The sequence below is a fragment of the Chiloscyllium punctatum genome, chromosome 13 (genome assembly GCF_047496795.1).
Source record: "Chiloscyllium punctatum isolate Juve2018m chromosome 13, sChiPun1.3, whole genome shotgun sequence".
In the NCBI taxonomy this organism is placed as follows: Eukaryota; Metazoa; Chordata; class Chondrichthyes; order Orectolobiformes; family Hemiscylliidae; genus Chiloscyllium; species Chiloscyllium punctatum.
Genome location: NC_092751.1, coordinates 62,784,710 through 62,804,326, shown reverse-complemented (window position 1 = coordinate 62,804,326; position 19,617 = coordinate 62,784,710). Strand labels below are relative to the sequence as shown.

The 19,617-nt window shown below is 45.8% G+C and overlaps 1 protein-coding gene and 1 long non-coding RNA gene across 3 annotated transcripts in view; both read right to left on the bottom strand.

Moving 5' to 3' along the window:
• LOC140484545 (uncharacterized) overlaps nt 1-4,407 on the bottom strand; it is a 50,506-nt gene extending 46,099 nt beyond the window's left edge. For both annotated transcript variants that reach the window (XR_011962275.1, XR_011962276.1), the window contains exons 1-2: nt 4,325-4,407; nt 3,579-3,685 (exon numbers count right to left, since the gene is read on the bottom strand). This is a non-coding gene — a long non-coding RNA (uncharacterized lncRNA). The remainder of the gene's footprint in view (nt 1-3,578; nt 3,686-4,324) is intronic.
• Nucleotides 4,408-11,620: 7,213 nt separating this feature from the next.
• On the bottom strand, nt 11,621-19,092 carry LOC140484544 (uncharacterized). Its single transcript, XM_072582915.1, has 2 exons — nt 18,998-19,092; nt 11,621-13,984 (listed from the first exon to the last, which is right to left on the bottom strand). Exon 2 carries the CDS (start codon nt 13,173-13,175, stop codon nt 11,682-11,684), a length of 1,494 nt encoding a protein of 497 aa, XP_072439016.1. The 5' UTR covers nt 13,176-13,984; nt 18,998-19,092; the 3' UTR covers nt 11,621-11,681.
• Nucleotides 19,093-19,617: the final 525 nt, after the last annotated feature.

Sequence of the window (19,617 nt, the reverse complement as noted above, 5' to 3'; positions counted from 1 at the left end):
GCCTCAGACAGTTCCCAGTGGGAGGGAGGGACTCAGCAGTAAGGGAAAGGAATTTGTAAGGCAATGGGTTTAACCTTTACAATGTTTCATTAGAGGAAACTGCACCTAATCGAGTAGTGGGAATGTGGTTAGCAGTTGATAACTGAGTAACATTGGAGTAATGGAGAGGGATGATGGGGAGGAAGAGTTGGGCATCGTCAGTGCACATGTGAAACCCAACATGGTGCTTTTGCACGATGTCACCTCCTGGCATTGTATGTGAGATACAGGAGGGACCAAGGACACCAAATGCAAGAAATTCAGAAAGGAAAGTGAGAGTGGAGGTGGAGCAGGATTTTGGGAGAGAAGGACCATAACCAGAAAAGACAGAACAAGGTACAATATCTGTGAATCGGTGAGGGGGACTGATGAAGAGGAGGAGGAAAGAGAGTTGGAAAGTCTGTAGTTTAGTGAGATTAGGGTAAAGGGTCAAGATGAGCTCTGATAAGGCTTGACATGAGATTGGAGAAAGATGTCAGTTAAGGACAAAAACCAGGAACACTACGTGACGCAGTTTGGCTCCGTGGGCTAGTGGGAGGGAGGGAAACAGCAGATCGGATTATCTCAGTCTGAGTGACAGAGAAACTCCATGTGCTCCAAACTCTTGTTGTTGGAGAGAATGTTGGAGGAGACAGGATGATGAACAGTGTTTCACAAAGAAACAAAACCTGGGTAAGTGATATTTAAAGTGAGTGAACAAACCTAATGTATTTAACGTTTATCCAAAATATTAAAACAAACGACTGAAGTCCTGGTTCGAATCCCATCTTGACAGATGGTGGAGTCTGAATTCAAGAAAAAAAAACTGGAATTAGGAATCTCCTGATCTCCATGGAATCATTGTCAATGGCGGAAAACATCCCGCCAACCTGACAGTGACCCAGCCAGCTACTCTCTGTATTAATCACTGCAAAGTCTCAACAAAGGAATGAAACTGGATAGACCGCTTGGTATCTATCAAGGCACCAGAAAATACAACCACAGAATCAGCCCTCTCGATGGTGCAACGTCCTCCAGACTAACATCTGGATTTTGGGGCCAAAATGTGCAGAGCTGTCTCACCGACCAATCAAGGAAGAGCCTGACATAGTCATACTCACAAAATCAACCCTTACAGACAATGACCAGACACCATCATCACCATCCCTAGATAGAGAGTGTGGTGCAGGAAAAGCACAACAGGTCAGGCAGCGTCCGAGGAGCAGGAGAATCAACGTTTCGAGCCTAAGCCCTTCATCACCCTGACCTGCTGTGCTTTTCCAGCACCACACTCTCGACTCTGATCTCCAGCATCTGCAGTCTTCACTTTCTCCTAAAATCTCTGGATATGTCCTGTCCCACCGGCAGGACAGACCAGGCAGAGGTGGTGGCCCAGTGGTGTACAGACAGGGAGGATTTGCCCTGGGAGTACTCAGCATTGACTCCGGACACCAGGAAGTCTCACGGCTCCTGCTGGTAACCACGTACCATCCTCCCTCGGCTGATGAATCAGTTCTCCTTCATGTTGAACAATATATGGAGGAAGCACTGAGGAAGTAAAATGGTATCAAACATACTCTGGGTCCAGGATTTCGATATCCACAATCGAGACGAGCTCTGCAACAGAATTACTGACTGAGCTGGTCAGGTCCTAAAGGACATAGCTGCTCAACTGAGTCTGCAGTGGGTGGTGAGGGAACGAACAAGAGGGAAAAACATACTTGATCTCATTGTTATGAATTGACTAGCTGCAGATATATCTCTCCATGACAGTATCGGTAAGAGCGACCATCACAAATTCCTTTTGGAGACAAAGTCTTGCCTTAAAGTTGAGAAAAACCGCCATTGTGTTGAGTGACACTATCACCGTTCTAAATGGGATAGACTTTGAAGAGATGTAGGATCTCAAACTGGGTATCTCTGAGGCACTGTGGGACATCAACAGCAGCAGAACTGTACTCCAGCGCAATCTATAATCTCATGGGATTGTAAATTCCACTCTCAACCATCACAATGTACAGTAAAGGAGGGCATGCCAAGAGCAGCACCAGGCATAACTAAAAATGAAGTGCCAACCTGGTGAAGCTACCAAACAGGACTATCTGCATTTCAAACAGCATCAGCAGCAAGCAACAGAGTTAAGTGATCCCATATCCAGTGGAACAGATCAGAGCTCTGCAGTTCTGCCACACCAAGTTGTGAACGGTGATGGACAGTTAAACAACTCACTGCAGGAAGCATCACAGATATCCCCACCCTTACTGATGGAGGGGTCTCACACATCCATGCACCAGATAAGATGACAGCATTTGCAGCAATCTGCAGCCACACGTGTCAAGTGGATGATCCATCTCAGCCTTCTCCAGTGGTTTCCAACATCACAGATGTGAGTTTTTAGCCAGTTCGATTCAGTTTGAATAACATCAAGAAATGGTTAAGTAGTGCAAAGGCTACGGGCCCGGCAAATATTCTGGCAATAACACTGATAGCTTGTGCTCCAGAACTTGCCACCCACCAAGCCAAGTACCGCTCCAGCACTGGCATCTACCGACAATGTGGAACATTGCCCAGGGATGTTCAACACAAAAACACAGGATAATCCAACCCAGGCAAGTTCCATCTATCAGTCCACATTCGATCCGCAGTAAAGTGATGGAAGATGTCATCAACAGGGCTACCAAGCAGCAGCTGCTCAGCAACAGTCAGCTCAGTGACACTAATTTTAGGCTCCACCAGGGCCACTCAGCTCCCGATTGTGTTACCGCCCTGATTCACAACCTGACACCTAACTGAATCCCAGAGGTGAGGTGAGGGTGACAGCCCAGTCCCACTACAAGATCACTATTTCTAGCTGATTCCACCCTTGTTTCAGCTCATGTCATCTCATCCACTTTATGTTATCTCCAGACTTCATTTTCTAAACACACTCAGGGCCAGCTTCCCACATTCAACCTCCCTGTAATCTCATGAAAGTCTAAATCTCTGCTTGTTGATTCATCAAAAGGCTCCTAATTATAATCAACAGCATAACAGCCATAGAGATGTACAGCAAGGAAATAGACCCTTCGGTCCAACCCATCCATGCCGACCACATACCCCAACCCAATCTAGTCTCACCTGCCAGCACCTGGCCAATATCCCTCAATTTAAAATTCTCACACTTGATTTAATTCCTGGCTGTGATAATCCCTAGCTCCCTGCACCACACACACTTTGAGACCTCGAAAACCCATTTTCATCGAGACTCCCAACCATTTGTTAATTCATTACTTCACCTGTGTGGCTGTTTCTACAGTTGCTGAAGCAGCTTGGTCTGAACTTTGCAGCCAAAACCTCACAGGTCTGCTTTCCACCTTTAAGACATTCCTCAAAACCTGCTTTTTGGCAATGCTTTTGGTCACCTGACCTAATATCTCCATCTCTGGCCTTATGTCTAAAGTTCTCAACATTATTTTTGTGAAATTATAAGCATGACAATAAAAATACAAAGTGTTGTTGATTTAGACATTATTTTCAAATCATCACTGTTGCTGTAATGAATAATCTGAAATGTCTCTTACCCAACCACATTGTGGGCGCACCTTCACCACACAAACTGCAGCTGTACATGAAAGTCAAACATCACCCTCTCCACAGGCAACAGGGCTTTGGCATTAATCACTGGTATCTGTGGAAGGAGAAACACAGTTGATGTTTCAGGGAGTGCAAAACGGATTACAGGGAATGAAAATGGTGCAGAATTTGATAAACAGAAATGGAAGGAAAATACACTTGCTTGTTGGAAAAAAAGAATTCTTGACTGTCAAAAATATTCAAGAAAAAAGTAATCTGATAATAGAGCAGCACATGGTCAGGGGCTGGGCCGCAGTGAAAAACTCATTTACAAAGGGTCTATAAAAGTAATAATACAGTAGTAAACAGACCAAAAATACACCCATGGTTCGAGACTGAGGAAGCTTGATATTGACAAAGTGGTTATGAGGGAGCCCAGAGGTGAATCAGAGCAGGATTGGCTGCTATGATCCCAATGACGCTATACTAGAGAAAGGCTGCACATGCGCCTGGCTGCACCTTGCCCCCTACAAAGATGGCGGCTCCGAACGTGTCCAGTGAGTCGTTGTCCCGAATAAAGATGGCGGCGCTCACTCAGACCTGCAGCCGCACTGAGGCTATTCCCCATTTACTACAAACACGGGACTGGGACGTTCAAATTTGTGTTTTCCAACGTGCACAATTTGTTTGTAAAACCTCTCCGCTCATAGCAACACAGTTTTTCTCCCGTTTCCCAGTTTATTTCTTTCCTTACCGTATCCTTTCTCTCCATAACTTCCCGAGCATTCATTACAGCGACTCTGCACCGCGCGCGAGGGTGATCACATGGTTTAGTTTGATTTTGATTGGTTGGAGGATCAACCTCCCGCTCGGTCCTCCAGTTCCGCCCACCGACCTTTCATTGGTCCGGTGCTGACATCAATCACCCAGGGTCGCCTTTGATGACTAAAGCATGCGCAGTGTGTCCTGCTTGAGCTGCTATGTTGGGTAATGTGATAGGAGAGTTTGCTGACGGGAAGAATTCCCTTTGTGTGAGCTCTGCAGTAGATTTCCTTTATTCATGGAGGGAATTGCCTTCCTACTCATGACTGTATCGCTGTGATTGATGAATCAATGCCATCTGAATCAGTACATAAACACCCCATTTTCATTCCTTTTCACAACATCTGAGATCTTTAGCACATTGTATCACGGTCTTCTTTGGAAACAAAAAAAACATGAAACGGAGCCTCAAGGAATCGGAGCAGGAGTCGGCCATTCATCACCTTCAGCTTGTTCCCCCATTCTATCAGAGCATGGCTGGGCCAACCCAGACCTCAACAACTCTTTTACGCTTCATCCGCATAGCCCTCAACTGCTCAATATTTCAAAAATCTATCTGCCCTCTTTTAAAATAATTTGAGATAGAATTATAGATTCCCTACTATGTGGAAACAGGCCCTTCAGCCCAACAAGCCAGAACAACCCTCCGAAGAGTAACCCAGGCATTACACTCCCACATTTAACTTTCACAATTGTTTGTGTGAGAAAATTCTAGCCATTCACTGAGAGAAAAAAATCTTTACTTTTTCTAAAATGAATGTTCCCTTATGTCATGTCCCCTGGTTTGAGACTTCACTGGTGCTAGAAGATCTAGTCAACATCTACTCTGTCAAGTTCCTCAGAATCTTGTTTCCATAAAATCACCCCTGCTTATCTATTCTTGATAGGTCAACCCTTTCGGCCTCAAAGCACCTAAGTGAATCTTTTTTAAATGGTCTCCGATGTTGGTTTATCCTTTATTAAATATGGGAGCTAACATTGTATACAGCACTGCAAGTGAGGACTCAGCAACAGCCAGTGTGGTTAACCAATCCTCAATCCATTCTAATACATTACCCCGATCCCATGAGCTCCTAAATTGTGCAACTAACTTTTATGTAGCACCTTATCATTTGCATTTTTAAAATCCAAATACAGAACATCATTGGATTGCCCTTTATCACCCTGCTTGTTATCTCCACAATGAACTGTCGCAAATCTGTCAAATATAGTTTCTCTTTCACAAAACCCAGTCTACCATGTTTAATGATAAGCTTTTCTAAATGTCCTGCAATTTCTTACTTTAACATTCGACTCTGTAGATTCTTTCAATAGATTTGCTAAGTATGATCCCCCTCTCTTAAATCCATGCGGACTCTGTCCAATCCTGTCACTGTTCAGTTAAAAACTTGACTGTACTCCAATGTAGTTAGTAAATGTATCTGTATTTATTTTTAAAAATTGATTACTTATCAATGATGGACCCATGCAATATCAAAAAATTAGTGACTCTGCATTTGGGTTATAATGTTTCTTTCTGTTAATTCCTTTTCATACTGTTATGCAGACAGCACCAAGTGCTCACTCTTAATTGTGAGTAACTTTGAAAATAATATATTTTAAAAATAACATCCCAAAATGCTGCCTCATTATTGTGCAAGGAGGATTTTTTATTCAATAGTTTGCAGATAAAATTGCTGCAATTTGGCCAGACTGCAGGTTACACCAAAGTGGCAACGCTGGTCTCAAATTCTTACTTGACACTGCCCAAGGCGATACTGATGGGACTTCACTTTGCCCTTCTTGTTCACCAGCTTTATTTCCAGATTTAATTCTATAATCATTCTAGAGATTGTAATTTTTGACAACTTCTCTTTTAGGTACATATGTAAATATCATACTGAAATGTTGCACTGAATGGTACCAAATCTGAAATTAGTCTCTGATCTGATAGTAACGTGCTTTGACCCTTCTCCGCATGTACTGGCATAAGTCTATGCCAGTTATTTTTCTGAAGCCTGTGATTGCTGATGAAGGGCTTATGCCCGAACCATCAACTCTCCTGCTTCTCGGATGCTGCCTGACATGCTGTGCTTTTCCAGCATGACACTTTTCGACTCTGATGTCCAGCTTCTTTGGTCGTCACTTTCTCCTTTGACTAGATTTAACCAAGAATAATTGTTGTTGATCAAAGTGCAATAGGAACCAATTCATGAAATTCAGATATCTCACATTTACCTTAACTATGTGAAGGCTAAGACATTACTAAATTATTGTCAGTAATCGAAACCATGCTGACAAACTTGTGCAGTATTAGTGCCTCACCTTTAGAGTGTTCCCAGATATCGCGCAGCTGCGGTATTTTGTTTTGCACTCAGCTATATGTTGTTCTCACTTGTTTCTTTGTGCAAGATTACAAAATTAACTTAGATGAATGAACTTATGATTTCTTTAACCAGTGTTGGGAGAAAAAAAAAGTCAGTATTTCAAGTGCTGAGAAAGTAAAATAAACTGATAATCAGTAGAAAAGGTTTAAGATTGATATGGAACAAATGCTGGCAAATGGGATTAGATTAACTTTTGATATCTGGTCAGCATGGGCAAGTTGGACTGAAGGGTCTGATTTTGTGTTGTACAATTGTGACTTAATTCCCTCAATTATTCAAGAAGTTGAATACTTCGAGATAGAAAAGGAGAATTTATGCAGAGAATGCACTTGAAATGATGATTGAGGTATATCAAACTCACATTGTTTCATGGCCTTTTCCTCTGGGTTCTTCAATGAACAAACTTGTTTTATTATCTGAATAACTATGTATCATGTGATTTGTTTCGCACAAAATATTTCGTTAGGATCTAGTGAACTATTAAGATGTGTTCATTTTTTAAAATTTAGACAGCTTGATTGTTAAGCAAGAAAAGGTTAGCAGTTTACTCCCACTGAATCATTGCTCTATAAAAGATAACAAGCTTTTTATCTTTTCTGGACACTGAATATATGGAAGTCAATTCTGAAGGAAAGAATCCTCGTCGGTAATGGAGTAATTGCTTCTGATCTCTCTTCAGGCTATAGAGGCTCGGAAAGAAATGAGTTGGCCAAAGTTAGCAACATCATTTGGATGGACTATGCTCATTGGGGAAACTTGCAAGATCTGTAGAAGAAACACGTGTTTCAGAGTGTATGCAATAAACCTGAACATTGTTATTTTTTCACAGAGCTTGGGACCCAACTGGAGTAGCAATGAAGTATGTATTGTTTCTTAAATTTCTGAGCTTACCAAATTATTGTTGGTAAATGCAGGTGACTTGATCAAAGCACATTTCACATGCCCCAGCTAGGAATTTGGTCCCAATTCTGTCCGTCCATCCATTCCTATGGATAAGAGGTATTTTAAATGTGAGCACTCCATTTAACTATTTGAATTGAATACTTCAGTGGTTACGTCTTCTTGGATTCTTAATTTCAAATTACTCAATGTGATTTTTTGTCCCCCCTGAATTTGCCAAGCACTGGGCAGTTCTGGAATATTCCAAATATTTACAATAGATGCATTTACACTATTGAAGGCAACCTGGCAGATTTGAATACCATTCAGGTAGTCAACAATAATACATAAGTAACTTTATGAATTGCTTACTGTACACCAACAACACAAGCCAAGCACTATTGAAACCACAGATTGTCTCCCATGGATTCCCAAATCTAAACAGTGCATTCCAGATATGCTCACTATCACCATCTGGGAGCAATCTCCCAAAGTGCTCCCAGAATTTAGAAAGTGCACGCACTGCCCTCCAATGCTAAATCTGCTGTCACGGACTTCACTCTTATTGCATACAATGACATTTATTGTCCAGTTCTTTAACGTGACAAATGATTTTACAAACAATTTATAAAATTCTTTAAATCCTGAAGAAATGTGATATCAGCCCTTTGTAGAAGTGAATGGAAAGTGTGATGTTTGCTTGACCTTTAGCTCTATGTATCCGACCGAACTGAACCTTTAGCAAGATGTGGGATGTTTCCCACACACTTTGTTTAAAAAAGCGAAGATTATGCTCTGAGATTTCAACGTTCAATCAGGTTAAATAAAAATCCTCCCAAAAATTGAGTTTGACTTCAGTTCCTTGAAAGAGACATGCTCTCGGCCTTCAATTTTGTGACATGTGATCATTCTTTGGTAAAGGTGGCTGTGTGTAACACTGCAGGATGTTGGGCTGAAGTGCCTCATTGGGTGGATGAGCTTTATTACTGGTGTAACTTGGCTAATTTTGAGATGGAATGTTACTTTGAGTTAAATCTTGTTTTAAAACTGAGACGTGCTTGTGTAACTCAAGTGTGGAAACTATGCTCATGTTTGCAATGAACCTTTCACTTTTGGAGATTATTTACAAAACAGATCGGAAAAATGCTACAGCTCACTTTCGAAAGCACAGTGCTGGAGAACCGCAGGTCCAGCAGCATCTCTGAGGGGAATAAAACATTGGAAGTTCCAAGTCTTATGACCTTTTGTCCGTACAGACAAAGAGTCAGTGAACTTGAAATTTAACATTTTTTTCTCCAGCACCTGCGGTTTATTGTTTTGTTATCGATCCTATGATTTGACTTGGGGAGTGAGAGGCAGCAACTGTGATCAACGAGGATAAAACTCCCCACCCACGGAAAACAAACTGGTTCTTTATTCTTTGCAAAACACGACTGTCAATAAGAAATGCAATTAAGCTAAGTGCAAGGCTGCATACCACCTGCCTTGTCTCAAACTTGCTACTCACCTTTGAGGAGTAATCTGTCAGAATTGTGTTTGCTCCCTTCTTTTGAGATCACAGTCCACCAATGTCCCAGTTCCAATTCCTGGGCTGGGTCCGGTTAGCACACTGCACTGGGGTGGGGAGATTTGTGTCAGCCTGAAGTTTTTGTTTAGAGCAACATTGCGAGTTGAAGTTGACGGTTTTGACTAATATTATGTCATCAAACTTCTTCCGAATATGTTGATTAACTGGACTGAGCCGGTTTACATGCAGCCCTGTTAGTAGTGCTGTAATATTCTAAGTTAAGAATCACACAATACCAGGTTATAGTCCATCAGGTTTATTTGGAAGCACACTAGCTTTCGGAGCGCTGCGCTGCTGCTTCATCAGGTGATTGTGGAGGGCACAAATCTAAGACACAGAATTTATAGCAAAAATTTATAGTGTGATGTAACTGAAATTATCCATTGAAAAATACCTTGATTGTCTGTTGAGTCTTTCATTTGTTCGAATACCATGATCGTTTCACTTCTTTCATGTGAAAATCACACAGCCTTTTTTTTGAAGTTGCATTCCTGACAGTGGCCCACCAAATCACTCATTGTATTAATCACTGCACAGTCTCAACAAAGGAATGAAACTGGATGGCCCACATTACATCTACCAATGCACTGGAAAATACAACAACACAATCGGCCCTCTTGACCCTGCAACTTCTGTCTCACTGTGGGCCAACAGCAGCAACAGAACTGTACTCCAGCCCAATCTGAAATCTCATGGCCTGGTGTATCCCCCACTCAACCATTAACATCAAGCCAGGGGAATCAACCCTAGTTCAATGAAGAATTCCGCAGGGCATGCCAGGAGCAATACCAGGCATACAGTGCAAGCAACACCAATAGAACTATGTGATCCAACAGCCAATGGATCAGATCTGAGCTCTGCAGTTCTGCCACACCTAGTCACGAATGTTGATGGGCAATTAAACAACTCACTGGAGGCAGCATCACAGATATCCCCACCCTTACTGATGGAGGGGCCTCACACATTCATGCAACAGATAAGACGACAACATTTACAGCAATCTTCAGCCACCAGTGCCATGTGGATGAGCCTTTACATTTGTCAATGACATCACAGATAGGAATCGAATTGGTTGAAAACTCATTTCAAATCAGATCAAGAAATGGACAAGTAGTGTAAAGGCTATGGGCCCTACCAGCATTGTGGCAATAGTACTAATGGCTGTGCTCCAGAACCTGCTGCCCACCAAGACAAGTACTGCTCCAGCACGGGCACCTACCGACATTGGGAAATGTTTTCCAGTGTTGTTCAATACAAAAACGCAGGACACATCCAACCCAGCCAATTTCCCTCCATCAGTCCCCACTCGCTCTGCAGTGAAGTGATAGAAGTTGTCATCAACTGTGCTGTCAAGCACATGCTCATAATATCCTGCTCAGTGACGCCCAGTTTGGGTTCTGCCAGGGCCAATCAGCTCCTGAGCTTGTAACAGACTTAATTCACAAACTGACAAACAGCTGAATCCCACAGCTGAGGGTGACAGCGCAGTCCCACTCCATGACCACTATTTTGACTTCAGTGATATCACCTGACCTCACCACAGTCTCAGCTCATTTACTGAAACACTCATTCATTCCTTTTGTTAACTCTAGATTTCATTCTCTAAACCCACTACTGGCCAGCATCCCACAATCACCCTCCCTATAATATCCAGAATATTAAAATCTCTACCGCCCAAGTGCTCACTTGTACCAGAACTTGCTGATCCATCAAAAGGCTCCCATTTATAAGCAACAGCAATTTACTTTCACACCCTTGGTTTAATTCCTGGCTGTAATCATTCCTATCTTCCTGCACCACACACCCTTTCATATCTCAATAACTCATTTTAGTTTAGACTCCCAATGATGTGTTTATTTTTGAGTTCAGCTGTTTGACTGTTTCTACAGATTCCAAGGCAACACAGTCTGGAATTCTGTGCGAGATAAGTGGCTGTCCAGCCCCATCTACGGCACTTTTCATTTCCCTTCCCAGGAACAAAGACACGGAGGAGTCTGTCCAAAACTTTTTCATTCAACTTTGCAAAGTCGGGTGCTGTTCCCAAAGGTACACACACACAAGCATAGTAATCTCCACGCATTATATACATGTATATGTGGGCTGGGTCTACTACTGCTGCCTTGACCAACGAGTGCTAGGATTCCCCACTGTTTTCCTTATTTGGGTTCTGGTGCCTGCGACTATTTTATTATTCACTTGGCCAATCAGTGTTTGAGCTTCCCGTTCTTCTCTTATATGGATGATGTTGTACAACTGTGGTTAAGGGCGGCCTCTCAACTATCGAGGAAAGCTGTTACAACTGTTTCATTCATATAAACGTGGGGGAGGTCCGGCAACAGTTTCGAGTGTCTGCTTGTGTTTACTATGAGGGAGAAAAGACTAAAAGGCAGCTAACCGTCTACCCCCTACATGCTTGTGTTCACTATGAGGTAGAAAAGACTAAAAGGCAGCTAACCGTTTAAAAATTACACTACCCCCTACAAATTCCCCGTGTCTTTTCTTACGGCCTGTAATTTTTCAACCGTAAGATTCTTCTCCAGGGCATTTAATAACTCCCGAGCTTGTTCATCAAACTGCCCTTCTCTAATACTACCCCCGCCCAAGAGGGATTCACGTTGTTCCATCTCGAGATTTATTCGTTCAACCTGCCCATAGGGAACATCCTTCTTAGTAAGGGCGGTTTCGATCAGTCGTTGAGTTAATCCCCGGACACAGGGAATAACGCAACACCCAAGGGCAGTGAGTACTCCTGCCACCACTATACATGAGACAAGAAAGGGAACGACCACCCCCGTCCATTTACCAAACCAAGCTTCCAACCAGTCCGTGAGGCCAGAGTCGATGCCCGAGTTTTCGGCCAGTTCGTCCGCCAATGTGGTGAGTCCATCCAGGGCGCGGGTGATGGACCCATCAGGGGCGGTGTTGATGGGGATGAAAGTGCAGCACTGAGTGCCTATCATGACACAAACACCCCCCTTCTCTGCCAACATCATGTCTAAGGCCAACCTATTTTCCCACGCCATCCTACTAGTGGCGTCCAGTTGTTCTGCTATTCCTTTCACTGCATCCCGGGTATAATTAATGAACCTCTGCTGATTGTAGTAAATATAATTAATCCAATCCACGTTCTTATTGATGGTCACCCACCAGAACAGTGACGACTCAAAACCCGCCGCTATCTGGTTTCTTGCCTTGTATTCGTCAGGAACACCCCTGGGGACCCCTATGGCATCTAAATATATGTTATCATCGAAAGAGGTCTCCAAAGCTCTCTCAGTTCTTCCACTAGAACGGGGTTGCTCTTGTTTTTCGAATGCCAGGGTGAATGGGATGGCCAATTGAACGATCGCACAAGTGCCCGTCCATTTTTGGGGCAGGGTCGGTCGCAGAACCCTCCCACCACAGTACCACCAGAGGTCTGCCCTAGGTACATGAATGTGGGAGTAATTCCCGCCCCCGGTAGTTTCATTGACCAGCCGGATTGATCCGCTGCACTTGTCAAATGTCCCCACATCGTCGTCCCACTGTAGTCCCGTCCGAGAGACGCAGGCCTGGTGCGTACCCGTTACCCCTGAGAATGATGGCGGGCGGGGCGCCCCCTCAGACCTGACGGGGGGAAACTTCAAACTCAAGGGTCGACAAGTGGGGTCGTTCCAGGCCTCTCGGTCCTGGTACAGCCTTATCATGCAGTCCATGGCTCGTGGGTGTTTCTCCCATCCCAGCGGGAATGGGACCACCTGAGGGTTAGGGCGGGCACTCGTGCATGCGTAGCAATCACTCTTTTTCATGCTCCTCACAGTATATTTGACCCATTCCATCCAGGCATTCGCCTCCCCGTATCCCGTTTCTATTTCAAAGGTCTTTTCCAAATCCGTCGTCTCAATTAATCTAATCTTTTCCTGCTTATCAGTGGTGGATGAGCCCCGAGACTCAGCTTCAATGACCGTGATATACGTGCAGCACAGCTGCATCCCCCCCCATCCTGCCTGGCCCCCAACTCTAATACCCAGTATTGTTCTATTAAGTCACGCCTCGTTCTTTTCCAAGTTCTTTATGGTCAGATAAAGCGGATTGCACTGATTCTGTCCACAATCCCGTCCAGGGGTGATGGGATCACGGACAACTGACACCATCGCCTGGACCCCGGGGGCTGGAGGCCTACTTAGGCCTTCCCTACCATACAATTGTAATACTAACGTCTGACCCTGGAATCCCCTTTCTCTCTCTAGATTCTGCTTAGTTTGATTCAGTTGACTTTTAGTCCTACAGGGCACCAACTCACATAGGTCTAAGCTAAATGTCTGTGTTGATTGGTTGGCAAGCACGGAGATAGTGAACCACTGACGGTCCTCTGCTTGTTTTAACCAGAGGCCAAATTGGGTAACACGCACACTATGACCCAGCCCAAGGATAATGGCATAGCAAGTTAACAATACGATTGACCGCATTTTGTCGCGACACCCGTAGCCCGAGGGCACAGTTCCTTTAGACTCGCCAAAGTCCGATTAGTTCGTTCTCAGAGTCTCTGTTCCTTAGATGCCTTTGTCAGAGAGGTTCGTTCGTCCTCCGTCGGTTGTGGCACTGGTCCCTTGACTCGAGTGTAATGTGTCCAGCCCTTTTCAGCCGTATGGACAGCCGTTTCGGTCGTCAAAAGTACCAGGAAGGGACCGTTCCAAGTTGGTTCGAGGGTACGTTGCTTCCAGCTTTTAATCAGGACCCACTGACCCGGCTTGACGGTGTGCACCGCAAACTCGAGGGGCGGTGTCTGTGCCAAAAGTCCCTGTTGGCGTAAACGAGATAGAGCAGACCCCAGAGCCACCACATATTTTTGCACAAACATATCCCGAGACTCAAATACAGGAGGTTCCCCCTTCGGCCCATGGAACGGGAGGCCAAATAACATTTCGAAAGGGGAGACGCCCAAATCCCGCCTTGGCTGGGTGCGAATTTGCAACAGGGCAAGGGGTAGGCATTTGGTCCAAGGCAGGCCGATTTCACTAGTGAGCTTGGTTAGCTGCTTTTTGATGGTCTGGTTCATTCTTTCGACCTTGCCCGAGGAGGAGGGATGCCAGGGGGTGTGCAAATCCCAGTCAATCCCCATTGCTTGCACTACATTCTGGAGGACGGTCGAGGTGAAGTGGCTCCCCTGGTCAGAGTCAATAGCGCGGGGTAGCCCAAATCGTGGGATGATTTGCTCGAGTAGAATCTTGCTAACCTGAGTTGCCGTTGCCGTGGTAGTGGGGAAAGCTTCCACCCATCCTGTCAGGTTATCTACCACTACTAATAGATACTTCAGGCGACCTATAGGGGGGAGCTCAGTGTAATCTACCTGGATATACTCAAACGGCCTATAGGCCGGACTCCTACCCCCTTGTCTTGCATGCTGCCGCAGCCCCCTTTTGTTAATCTTTCGACACGTTATGCAATCTCCTGTGACCTGCTTGGCTACCGTGTACAGACCAGGGTGAGCATATCGGCGCAGGAAGGCATCACACAGTGCCTGGGCGCCCCAGTGACCCCCTTGGTGTAAACGGGCAATAATGTCCTGCGTCAACTGTCGATTTAGTAGCTGGCGGCCATCGGGTAAGGTCCACTTGCCTTCCCTATCCTTTGTACCCCCCAGAGACGCGAGAAGAGTTTCTTCTTTGTCAGTAAACGTGGGCACTTCGGTAATTTCGGATATCTGTGGAATCCTTACCAGGCAGTTTAATACTTCCTTCCCCATCCCAGCCAATTTTGCCTGTTCATCTGCCAATTGATTCCCCAGGGTCTCTATTTTATCGTCTTTCTGGTGTCCTTTCACATGTACTACAGCAATCTCTTGTGGCAGCAACAAATCCTCCAAGATCATGGCTACTAGTTCCTCGTGGACCAACTCCTTTCCTCTACTATTTATCATTCCCCTTTCTTTCCAGATCTTCCCAAAGGTGTGTACTACCCCAAAGGCATACTTAGAGTCAGTGTAGATTGTCCCGGCTATTCCCTTTAAATTCCTCAGAGCTCGGTGCAAGGCGTACAATTCGCACGTTTGTGCGGACCAGGCATTCGGTAGCCGTCCACTTTCCACTAATTCCCAACCAGTCTCACTAATGACTGCATAACTGTTGTGTCTCTTCCCATCTATCACTCGAGAGGACCCATCAATGTACCACCGCCTTCCTGCATGTAAGGGGGTATCCCTCAGATCTTCCCTCACTTTACTCTGGTACTCTATTATGTCTGAACAGCAGTGTTCCAGTTCCTCCTCGCCCTCCCCTTTCCAAAGGAAGTCCGCCGGGTTCTGGCAGCCCCCGACTTCTATTCGGAGGTCTTCTCGGTCTAACAATATGGCTTCATATTTCAGAATTCTCGAGTCAGTCAGCCACCTCCCGGCCTTCTGATTCAGGATAGTTCTAACCTGGTGGGGAGTAGTGACTGTCAAGGGGGCCCCGAAAGTCAACTTCCTGCTTTCCTCTACCAGCTTTGCCGTGGCTGCCACTGCTTGGACACACTCCGGCCACCCTCGGGAGACTGGATCCAGAATTTTTGACAGGAAAGCCACGGGCTTCCTTTTACCCCCCCAGTCCTGGGTCAATACTCCAAGAGCGGTTCCCTTTCTGGAGTTCACAAAGAGGCGAAATGTCTTACTAAAATCCGGCAGGCTTAAAACAGGTGCGGCCATCAATTTTCCTTTTAGGATTTCAATTAACTTTTTCTCCTCCTCCTCCCATTTTATTCTGTTGGGTGCCTCCTCAATGAGTTTTAGGTACAAGTCTTTAGTAAGGGGGGCATAGTCGTCTATCCATAACCGACAATAGCCTAAGAGTCCCAAGAACTTCCGCAACTCCCTCTTGGTCGTTGGGAGGCCTAGTTCGATTATTGCCCGCACTCTTTCCGGACTTATTCGTTTCTGTCCCTGGCTTATCAAGTGTCCTAGGTACTTAACCTCTTTCTCGACATATTGGAGCTTCTTCTGACTCACTCTTAACCCCTTCTCAGCTAGGTAATTTAACAGGGCATTAGTCCCAAGTAGGACGTCCTCCTCCGCCGGTCCGGATAAAAGGAGATCGTCCACGTATTGTATAAGCTTAAGGGCCGGGGACAAGGTTAGTCCCTCCAATAATTGTTCCAGAATCTGCCCGAACAGAGTCGGGGACTCAGTGAATCCTTGGGGGAGCACGGTCCACCTGTACTGTTGTTTTCTGCCAGTATCAGGATCCTCCCATTCAAAAGCAAAAAGATCCCTACTGTCCTTGTCCAGGGGACACGCCCAGAAGGCATCCTTTAAGTCTATAACACTAAACCAGCCGTGGTCCGGGGGGATTCGCCCCAGAATAGTGTATGGGTTCGGTACCACAGGGTGCCGTACTTGGACACTTTTATTTACTTCCCTTAGGTCTTGGACCATTCGGTAGCTCCCATCCGACTTCCGGACCGGCAGGATGGGGGAATTGTATCGTGACATACAGGGCTCTACCAATCCATCTTTTATTAGGTCTTCCATAACTGTCTTCAGGCCCTGCCTCCCTTCCCAAGAGATGGGGTATTGGCGCACTCTGACGTCGGGGCTCTGGGGCTTTAATTTTACCTCCACAGGTCGAATTGCGAGTCCCCCCCGTTTCCCTTTGGCGACCCAAACGCTAGGGTCTATCTCTGTCAATCGGGACTCACTAAGGTATGACATGGTAACGGCTAATTCTTCCTCTTCTCCCACTTCTATTCGCAATCCGAAACGGACTATCAAATCCCGTCCCAACAACCCATAGGGAAGATGGGGGAGGTGAAGGAGTTCCACCTGGAGTTCCTCCTCCTCCAGCTGCAAGGGTTGTGGTTCGAATATTTTCGCATTAAAAACCCCACCCTTAACTTCTGAAATGTTTAATGTTTTAGCTTGGAAGACAACCCCCCTCGGATGGAGGGGAATTGAGGACCTGCCAGCGCCTGTGTCAACTAAGAAGGTAACATCTTGTCTAAATGGGCCCACCCGTAAATTTACCAGGGGTTCTTGGTAGGCCCGTGTTCCGAACATCCCCTGACTTCCCTAATCCATTTGTTCACACTCCATTTCATACATCCCTTCTCTTTCCCTTTTAAACTCGGGACAATCCCTTTTGAAGTGTCCCAGTTTCCCGCAATGGTAACATCCGGCCTTCTGAGGGCGCTCAATTCCATAAGATCCTCCTCTCTCACTTCTGCCACGTCTCGCTTCTCTCCCTCTCCAACTTTTCTTCGACGTTCCTCTTTCCACCCCATAACTCCCTCCCCCATTCCGGTGAACTTACAAGCTTCCCGTATGGCTGCCACCATCATTTTTGTCTTATGTTTCTCCCTTATTACATCCCTCTCAACGTACACCTTCTGTGCTTCCCGTAATAATTCTGCAACATCCTTTTCAGCCCAATCCTCCACTTTCTGTAATTTCTTCTGAATGTCAGGCCATGACTTAGTCACAAAGTGCACCTTAAGCATGCTCTTGCCTATTTCCCCATCGGGGTCTAAACCTGAATACTTTCGCATGGACTCCCGCAAACGGTCTAAAAACTCACTCGGGATTCATCCTTTTTCTGTCCAACTTCAGATGCTTTTGCTAAATTCCGCTGTTTGGGCACACAAGTTTGGATCCCCCTGATTATAAGGCTTCTGAGGTCTGTCATATTGGCCCGTCCCCCTGCGTCGTTATGATCCCACCGGGGGTCCTCTAAGGGGTACTTCTGCTCTCCACGCTGAGGGCCGTCCTGATGCTCCCTATCCCAAATGGCCATTGCACTATTCCGGATCATAACAATTTCATCGTATTCTCATCATGGCCTGCAGTTCAGCCCATGTGTATATACTGGGCCCCAGAAATTGGTCCAGTTGTATTCCCACACTGACGGGGTCGTCCAGTAGACGGGGTAGTTCATTACGGAGTTGCCGGATATCCCCACAATTTAAAGGTTGTACTACGAACCCGGTCCGTTCATTCCCAAATGGCACCTCTCGTAAGGGGTTCAGCTGTTCAATATTGTCACTCCTCCCAGCTCTCAATCCCTCTTCTCGACCTCTCCGCATCTCGAGTCGGACTGATTTCCTAGTGCCTGGGGTGAGTTCTGTGCCCCCTCCTGTGCCCCCCCCCCAGCAGTCCCTTCCTCACTGGTCGTAGCCTGCTGGGACTCGGAATTATCCATCGCAGGAGGGAGGTCCGCGCTGGACGCCTGGTCGTGCGCGGGTGGTATATACGGGGGCGGGGAAGACGGTGGCAAACCGTCGGTGAGGATGTCCCAAGACTTCTGGGGCTTCCTCGGGTCTGTTTGGGGAATCAGAGGATAGAGACGCGTGGGACTCTCGCCGTCGCCCGCCAACCAGGCGGCGGCATATTTGCTCTCCTCTGGGTCAAACGGTTGTTTTCTGTTAACATATACATTTAGGATTTGACACACCCAGTCTTCATCAGACCCATACTCGGGCCAAACTACCGAGGGGGCGCGGATAGGTTCTTTGGTCCATATAAAACAACAATATTTTATCATGGTCTCTTTCTTTAAGTCCTTCGTTCTACTACTGTCCGTCCATAGACTTAACTTCCGACCTAATGGACTATCGGGGGGTATTTCTTTCCCATTTGCAGTCTTCCCTGACTTTTCCTTAGAAGTCTGATTTCCCATGGTTTATCTTCGGTCCTGGTCTTAAACGCCCAAAGCGTTTTCACAGATGACCGTCAAAACCACAATTTCCCGTGGTTTATCTTCGGTCCTGGTCTTAAACGACCAAAGCGTTTTCACAGATGACCGTCAAAACCACGCGGCCAACAAGGAAGAACAAAAGAATCTCTTACCTTGATCCGTGCACGGAGTTGTCTGGCCTTTTTAAATGTGTGTACCCCCGTGTATAGTCACTAACCGGTCGTCCCAGCACTCGTCCGTGTGTTCCTTTTCCAGGATTCAAAATTATTTTTAAATGAGCCGGGTCACATCCTCTCTTGGCCGACGGCTGACGGACCAAGCTGATCAGTGAGAAGTATAAATATATACTAGACGCGTCTTTGTTGTAATCAGGCTTGATCCGTGAGCCGAAGAGACTGCCCCCCCCCGGCAATAATTCTTTCATCCCGGACGAGCCCCCAATTGTGCGAGATAAGTGGCTATCCAGCCCCATCTACGGCACTTTTTATTTCCCTTCCCAGGAACAAAGACACGGAGGAGTCTGTCCAAAACTTTTTCATTCAACTTTGCAAAGTCGGGTGCTGTTCCCAAAGGTACACACACACAAGCATAGTAATCTCCACACATTATATACATGTATATGTGGGCTGGGTCTACTACTGCTGCCTTGACCAACGAGTGCTCGGATTCCCCACTGTTTTCCTTATTTGGGTTCTGGTGCCTGCGATTATTTTGTTATTCACTTGGCCAATCAGTGTTTGAGCTTCCCGTTCTTCCCTTATATGGATGATGT

Excerpts from the sequence above, each read along its gene's own strand:
- LOC140484544 (XM_072582915.1), bottom strand. The coding sequence starts at position 13,175 with ATGCAGCTGTGCTGCACGTATATCACGGTCATTGAAGCTGAGTCTCGG.